The following is an 8,450-nucleotide window of genomic DNA, read 5'->3' as shown; positions in this document are numbered from 1 at the left end:
TCCAATAGAAATCAGTGTCATTGACACAGAAAGCCCTGGATGGTAAAGTGGCGGTGAGTATGAAGAGAGAGAGAGAAGGAGGAGAGACAATACAAGGAGGGAAGTCAGTGAGTGAGATTGCGAGACCAGCGAACAGTGGGGCGCAGAGCAGCGTTGTGGATCTGCGCTGCCATCAGAGGTCTTTGCTTTGGAATCTGTCGGACAGCAAAACTGATGATAAAGACAAGCGGTACATAAGTATCAACATTTAAACAAGTTCTGCTTTCAGACAAAAGGGGAAGTAGCTTGTGTTTTCTCTCTCGTCGCTCACAGGGACTTACTTCTCACAATTGCACTTTCATATTCAAAGTGAAACAGAGACTGTTGAGCTATGGGGACGGTGAGCGAACTCTGTGTGTCAAGCTTCCAGGCGTTCTTGTGTCCCACAGTTTGTCCGGCTCCTCCAGCAGGTGGGTGTCATTATGTGCGTGTGCTTGGGAATTACATTCACAGTGAAAAAAATGGTGTAGGATTTCCTTTTCATTCAGAAATTTCATTTTCATTTCTTGTAAATTTCACGGCAAGTAACACATTGAATGAAATGTGAAATTTTGAAGTATTGATTGAAAAAGAAAAAAAATTGTAAAAGGTACTCCAACTTCACAAAGTCATTTTTACAGTAAAATCGGGAATTGTTCAAACTGTTTAAAGGAGTCATGAAATACATGTTCAGATCTTTATATTATGATTCTGTAGGTTAGCTTATAAAGTGTTTTTCACCAAAAAATTGTTTTGAGGGGTGTCTCCTCCACACGAGAATGTGAACATTCAACTCATTAAAACATTAATTTATATACTTGGTCTCTTAATAGCAGTATATGCTGACCTGACTGTGTTTATTACAAACACAATTAACGATTATTAAAAAAATTACTTTCTGGCATTGCCTCCAAGGACAAACTTGGCACTGCCATAGATTTCAAAGCAAGATATTTAATAAAACAAGCAACACGTTGAGCAAAATTAAGAAAACATTCCAAAATAAACTTCAGCCATGTATTTCCAATAATTTGATCTTTTGGATGAGCATGCAGTTTTTAGAGGTGCAGTTTGTCTACATCCAAGCAGAACAACTCCTGGCGGTCTTTCTTGATATTCCCTCACAGCAGTATCACTCTTGTGACTGAACGACAGACATTGTTAAGAGCACACCTCATTGATTTACAGTACATATGCATGTTAAAGGGTGTGTAGAGGAAAATCGTCATGAATGGGGCAATTTCAAATCATAAAAATTCATATTTTAAACTGGGCTTTGAGGTATGAAACTTGCAGTATGTTTTGTGTAAATACCAAGGACATTTTGATTTCCATTTCATGACCCCTTAAGTGATGCACCCATAATGCTGGAACCATTTGAGATCTGAGAAAAATCATGTGCAGCTGCATGTTATATCAATCTAGTGTTGTTGCCGTGGTGATAAACAGTGTCCCTGGATCATGGAAGTGTTGGATGAGAAACGGAGCTGCCGTTATGGGCATGCAATGTGAGACAAATCATTTGTTTTGTTGATGGAAAGTTGCTGGGCTGTTAGAAAGAGTGTTTTTGATATAATCACTGTTGCAACACTATAAATAGTGTCACCATATGATGATCGTGAGACTTGAAACGTCCACCTGTTGCCAAGTGACCGTCAGTCATGTCTTCGTTATACATATTGTATATCTATAGTAATATGATCAGGTTTCACTGTGGACTTCGCCTGCACTCTTTTTTATGTACGTAGTCCTGCATGCGGCTGTTTATTTGTTTGTTTTAGCATTCTCGGCGGGTTTATGCGTGTTTGTTGCTCATCAGTGCAATTTTTGTGAATTAAGTGTTGGAGCTGCTGAGACAGGTGAGAATGAAGAGGAGAAACTCTGAGAGAGATGAAGTAGTGGGACTGATGAAGATCCTATTCTGGGATGATTTTGTTTTTGACATCATAAGAAGAAGAAATCAGTGAAGGGTTTAGATCTGTGGCTTTTATGTTGGATGTATTTTCTCAGTTTTCTTCATATCATCTGTCAAAATTCAGCGACAAAATCCCCCAATGGTCCCCAAGAGATGCAGATTTGAAAACACAAAAAGCCTATTAAGATAGACTCAATGGTTGCTGTTTCATTGCTCAAGATCCTTAATTGAGCTCTGACTTGTGTTTCCTGCAAGTATCAACTTTGTTTCAGATGTTTCTCCTACAATAGACACAAATGAGGCTGTTGTTCGGCGGGTTTATGCGTGTTTGTTGCTCATCAGTGCAATTTTTGTGAATTAAGTGTTGGAGCTGCTGAGACAGGTGAGAATGAAGAGGAGAAACTCTGAGAGAGATGAAGTAGTGGGACTGATGAAGATCCTATTCTGGGATGATTTTGTTTTTGACATCATAAGAAGAAGAAATCAGTGAAGGGTTTAGATCTGTGGCTTTTATGTTGGATGTATTTTCTCAGTTTTCTTCATATCATCTGTCAAAATTCAGCGACAAAATCCCCCAATGGTCCCCAAGAGATGCAGATTTGAAAACACAAAAAGCCTATTAAGATAGACTCAATGGTTGCTGTTTCATTGCTCAAGATCCTTAATTGAGTTCTGACTTGTGTTTCCTGCAAGTATCAACTTTGTTTCAGATGTTTCTCCTACAAGAGACACAAATGAGGCTGTTGTTACAATAAGGCTCAGTCACACCAACAGCTATAAAGATTACCATCAGTGACCACACCAATGGATGACATGTTTATTATATTATATAATGTTGTCTGCCGCTTTAAATGCTTGTGCTCTTTAAAATCAGGTGGATTCTGTTTGGCTCAATGTTTTTATCATACATCAGCTGGAAAAAAAATGTTGTTAAAGTGATTCCAACAATATCATTCCTCTGTGGCAATATGGTTAGTTGTGGTGTGACTTCTCTTTTCTCACAGAATTATATTTATATTTATAGTTATCACTGATATGAACGGTCCTTAGTAATATATAGCGGTAAAATAAATTCTAGGTATAGTATAGCACAGATTGTTTGGACTTTTTGAGCCATTTGGAAAGTTCTGAGAAATGTTCATATTGAAAATTCTCACATCCTTGTTTAGATTGAGAAATTGTTCAGATCTTTGTTGAAACTCTTAAGGAAGTGTGAGAATGTTCTGAAAAAATCTGAGAAGCAGGACACTTTAGCAAAAATCTCAATTTGCTCTCCAATTAATTTCATTACAGTCTAGGAGAAACAACTAAAATATGTAAAAAATACGTTGTGATTTTTTTCCTATTGCCAGAGGCACGGCACAGTGGGTTATGCATGTACTGGTGACACTCAAGAGCTGTTGTGGGTTGCAGGTTTGAGTTTGGCCTACTAAATGTCTCTTCATTGTCCTGTAGAGTTAAAGCCCCAAAAATTAAAATACAAACAAAAGACTGCAGTTCTAGAACTTATGAAGTATTTTTTGTATTTACATATTCAGTAATGTAAATTGGGCCTTCCCCATCAATATCACTATAAGTAATGTAATGATGTAATGATAGTAATGATGTAGTGAATGAATAATACATTAGCTATAATTATAGATGTAATGACATATAATAGATTTCTGTTCTCTGTTTGAAGAATATTTTCTTAACTTGTGCACTATTTGACCTGGTCATTCTTCATCCCCGGGGGAGTTTACATCACACTGTCTGGATCATGTTAATACCCAACCCATTCCCTCCACCCATACACAGACACATACACACAACATAGCACATTTTGGACACTACAAAGACACTTCTCTTGGTTTTATTTCACGTTCATCAGAATAATATCAGCTGATTATCACTGGTAAGGTATTTAGTTTCAAAGTCTTCAACACTAAAACTGTAATTTAACTGCTGTAGTGCTCCATGATTTGTATCACTCCACTTGTCTGTGTTTGTGTGATCCAGACAGACTGTCAGTCTGTGCATTAATGGTTTGGATTTTTCAGTGACTCTTTCTGAAGGTTAAATACTTATGCAAGTAAGTGGCAGCAAGTGTCTTTGAGTGAGCCAATGAATCATTCACTCAACCAAATCATTCAAAAACACTTATTCATTCAGGAACAAAATATTGTTACTTTGTGTTATTCAGATACATTGGTTGTTTTTTTGCTCTACCAAGCTGTTTTTGCTTGGTAGAGCAATATTATCAATATTGTGCATGACAATATTGCGCCTAAAATGTCAATTACTCAATGCTAACTTATAACTTACATAACTTATATATTGCACTTTAAGCTGTTATTAAAAAAAATCACTGAAGCTATGTCCTTGTTTCTTTGTTATTGTCACGGGGCTGACAAGACGTGAGACGTGTGGATCCATGTGCAAGCTTTATTCTGAACAGAAGACAGAGACGTGGTCATAACAGGCAGGGTCAAACAATGGCTAACAGGTATATGGCGGGCAAAACACAAGAATAGTCCTAGGGCTAGCGTAGGTCAACGATCGGCAGACAGAATCACAGGGGCGAGACTAGAGGGATAAATCCAGGGAGACAGGCAAAGATCAGAAACCGAGAGAACAGGCAAGGCAAGGCAAGGCAAAACAAGGAAACACAGAGATTAGGAACGGGGAACAGGCTAAACAATACTCAGCAGAGAATGGTGGTTTGAGTGGGTGTTATATAGTGAGTGAGGTGATAAGCAACAGCTGTGTGCAATGAGTGCAATCAGTGCAGTGTGCAAACCGTGCAATGAATGATGGGATATGTAGTCCGGGGTGCTATGCAACAGTTTGTGTTGTGCGAGAGTCAATGTAATGGAAAGGGTGACCTCTGGTGGTGAATAAACGGAAGTCCATGGACCGAATTCGTGACAGTTATACATTTGAAAGAACGTATTTGATTCTTTTGGGGAAGGCGCAAGAGTTACAGTGAGAGGCTTTCATACAGAAACCGTGTCTTCTTTTTCTTTGTAAAAAAAGGAAAAATTTAAATCGCATCATATGACCCCTTTAAAAAAAAAATAAAAATGGACGGGAAATTCAATGCATCCTTTTGTATGCTCTTTCATTTCTCCAGAGTTTGGCAAACTACAGCGTTTTTCAATCAAGTGAAAAGGGAAGTCATTTATTTTTTGTATATTAAGAGCAGTTCCCATAATGACTCTTGAGAATCAAAAAGACAAATATGTGTGTCAAGCTGCTCTCCTGTTCAGCACTGATTCTGTCATATTTAGTTAAATTCGATGTTATTTGTATAATGCTTTTAGAATTCATAATACATATTGTTTCAAAGCAGATTCACAAAAAGTATATGTTTTCAATGATACAATCTGTTTATTGGTCAAAGGTGAGTGTCAGAGTAATATCCATACGACATTAGTATACAGCTATAAGATCATAAAGGTTATTATGTGGCTAGTTAGTGTGTAATGTATTCAGTGAAGTAGACATAATAAATAAGTTACTGTAGATGACTACAGCTTGTGATCATAATAATTACAATAGAATGATCGGATTTCATGGACATTTCACTCTTGACTGATCATTATCTTAATAAATAGCTTCACATATTATGACTATTGTGTTTTATCATTAATTAAAAAAAACAAAAAAAACAATATAAGAAGCTGCAAAGAGGAGAGGCCTATTATTATGTACCCAAAGCGTTTAAGTGCTGGTGTGAGAATCTATCTGTGTGTATTAAACGCCTTAAGTGAGTGTAACTTCACTTAAAGGTCACTCCAAGTCAGAAAGAAGGATGGTAAGAAGGCATAATCAGAAGAAATAGGTCAGGAAGTGTGAACGTGGGAATGTGAGAATGAAGAGGGATATTGTGAACTACTGTTCAGTGAAGAGGAAGTAGACTGCGTACAAGAGTGTAATGAGAGTTTCATCTGTCATATACTTTCACACACACACATTGTGATTCAAACGTCACGGGCAGCTCACATTTCAAATTCTAATCATGATGAGTCAGTAAGTCAATCACCCTTTCTCTGGATGAGTAGTGTTTTATTATCACCACAAATTTATGTGTGGCTATAATGAAGAACTTTTAAAGAGGTTTAGAGATTTAATGTCTGTATGTTTGTGCTGTACAACAATGTGTGACATCAAGCTTGTGTAAAATCGATCCTATATTGCTGTGTCAATATTGGATCAATATTTACACTTGGGTGAATAATCCTAAACATAGCTTTCTTATAGTTATCACTGCATATTAAGCTGAGATAGTAGAAAGTATTTTAACATCACAAAAATGAAACACTTCACCTGTAGCTTAAATACATACACACAGAGCAGCTGCTCTCAGAATGAGCCTCACAACAAGCCACTACACTTGAACCAAACTTGACCTGCTAGTTCTGCCTAATGCATCCTATTCATGCACATTTGTAAAAACTCTTTTTTTCAGACACACACAGCAAACAGTTGGTTTAATTATTATTTGATCTTAAGCTTTTTTATTTTATTTTATTCTTTTTTTTTTTTTTTTGAAGAATTGAACTTATTATAGCTGCCACTGATAATCAACAACAGGATAAAAACGCCTCTTGTCATGAAGAATGGTCATGGAAAAACATTTTCATTATGTGACTAAAATTGTGTGATTAACACACACAAAGAAAAGTATGAAATGACCCCTTGAAGTAACCTACGAGGCACATATCTGTTAGAGAGTCCTAGAAAGTTGGAATGAGAATATGTATGCTTGAGAACAATGGAAAGAAGAGTGAAAGTGACTATAGCGTAAAGGGGTTATGAAGAGGAGAATGAGTGTGTGAGCGGAAAGAGGAGTGATATGAGTGAAGTGACTCATTTTTGCACTGTGAGCCCATATTATCATGCTGGAAGCAAGTCAGTGCTGCCCACTCATGGATCTCCCATGATGCCAGCGTGGTGGCCCACCAGTTCTTCTGAGGGAGTCACCATCTGTGATGATAAACAGTGAAGGACAAAACAAATCTTATTTACATTTCTCTTTCTAGCTCTTTTCCAAAACCTAATGAGCTGCCTCGCTGCCTACTGCCTACACAAGCAGCTGCTTTCTGACAGCAGACTAGAATTGGACTTAAGTTGAGTGATTTTCAACACTTTTCAGGAATTCATACAAAAAGCAGTATATATTTGTAGCTCTTAGGTGATTCAACTCAATGATTGATTTTTAAATATAGCTGTCATGTCAGGAATAGCACAATTGTTTAAGTGTAATTTTGGAACTTTTTGCACTGAACTCAAAAAGCATTCTACATAGGAATTGTACATGTGATGCTGCCTTAGAATTGTGTGAAAATTTAACTTTTAAAAGGATAGTTTAGCCAAAAATGAATTTACTCACCCTCAAGCCATCCTAGGTGTATATGACTTTCTTCTTTCAGACGAATGCATTCAGGGATATATTTAAAAATGTCCTGGCTCTTCCAAGCTTTATAATGGCACTGAAGCAAATCGATGCATTTTTGTAAGAAAAATATCCATAGTTAAAACTTTATAAACCGTAATCCCTAGCTTCCGCTAACTGTAAGATCATAAAGGTTATTATGTGGCTATAGGGTTAGGTTTAGGGTTAGAGTTAGATGTGGGAAGAGCCAGGACATTTTTAAATATAACTCAGATTGTATTCATCTGAAAGAAGAAAATCACGTACACCTAAGATGGCTTGAGGGTGTGTAAATTATGGGGTAATTTTCATTTTTGGGTGAACTATCCCTTTAAGTTACCTACTTTCTTGAACGGATTTTGTGTTGAGATTAAAAAATGTAGAGTTTTTGGAACAGAGCTTCTATCTATAAATCCTTAAATTTCATTTTCTTAGTCCTCCAGAGCCTCTTATTGAACTCTATTATTCCTGGACTCTCTCCTTTATTGCATCTGCTTGACAAGTTCATATTTAACTCCTGTCCCTAAAATCTGTCCCTCATTCTCAAACCGTATCATCTCTGATCTCCACCCGCGATGAGCAGTGGAGAGTATAAACCTACACAAGGCAATTTCATCTAATATAAATTTCCTCCTCTCTCAGAGTCTTAAAGGAGTATTTCAGCTAAAAATAAAAATGGTGTCATTATTCACTCACCATCATGTCATTTCAAACCCTTATGACTTTCAGTAAGCTATACCAGGGGCGTAGATTACGCGGGGGACGTGTCCCCCCCACTTTTAATATCATGTAAATTCGTCCCCCGCACTTTTTCGGGCAAGTGTGTTGGCATAGAGGTTTTCAAGAGCCGGTGTGAATAAATATAGATTTAAATTAAAAGAGACAGGATAGTCTGTGCATGATCTGATGTTTTATTCGGACCCAGAATAAGGCGAGATGAACATCGCAGAGTGCTAAACACTCCGTGCAGTGTATGTTTCATGCATACTCGAAGCCGGAGGGCGCTCTCGCGCAGAAAGTCGTTTGAGGAAATTCCTAATATGGACAAAAGCGTCCAGCTATTGCTGTATGAAAACAGTTGTTTTCACAGAAAAACAGAAA

General features: G+C 37.3%; 1 protein-coding gene across 1 annotated transcript in view; it reads left to right on the top strand.

Moving 5' to 3' along the window:
- Positions 1 to 253: 253 nt before the first annotated feature.
- LOC107722174 (cytohesin-1-like) overlaps positions 254 to 8,450 on the top strand; it is a 52,422-nt gene continuing 44,225 nt past the window's right edge. Inside the window, exon 1 of the mRNA XM_016530427.1 lies at positions 254 to 449. Coding sequence (XP_016385913.1) covers positions 371 to 449 — 79 coding nt within the window. The 5' untranslated portion in view covers positions 254 to 370. The remainder of the gene's footprint in view (positions 450 to 8,450) is intronic.

This window comes from Sinocyclocheilus rhinocerous, unplaced genomic scaffold (genome assembly GCF_001515625.1).
Source record: "Sinocyclocheilus rhinocerous isolate Xijiao unplaced genomic scaffold, SAMN03320098_v1.1 scaffold334, whole genome shotgun sequence".
NCBI lineage: Eukaryota > Metazoa > Chordata > Actinopteri > Cypriniformes > Cyprinidae > Sinocyclocheilus > Sinocyclocheilus rhinocerous.
This window is presented reverse-complemented; position numbering and strand designations above follow the sequence as displayed.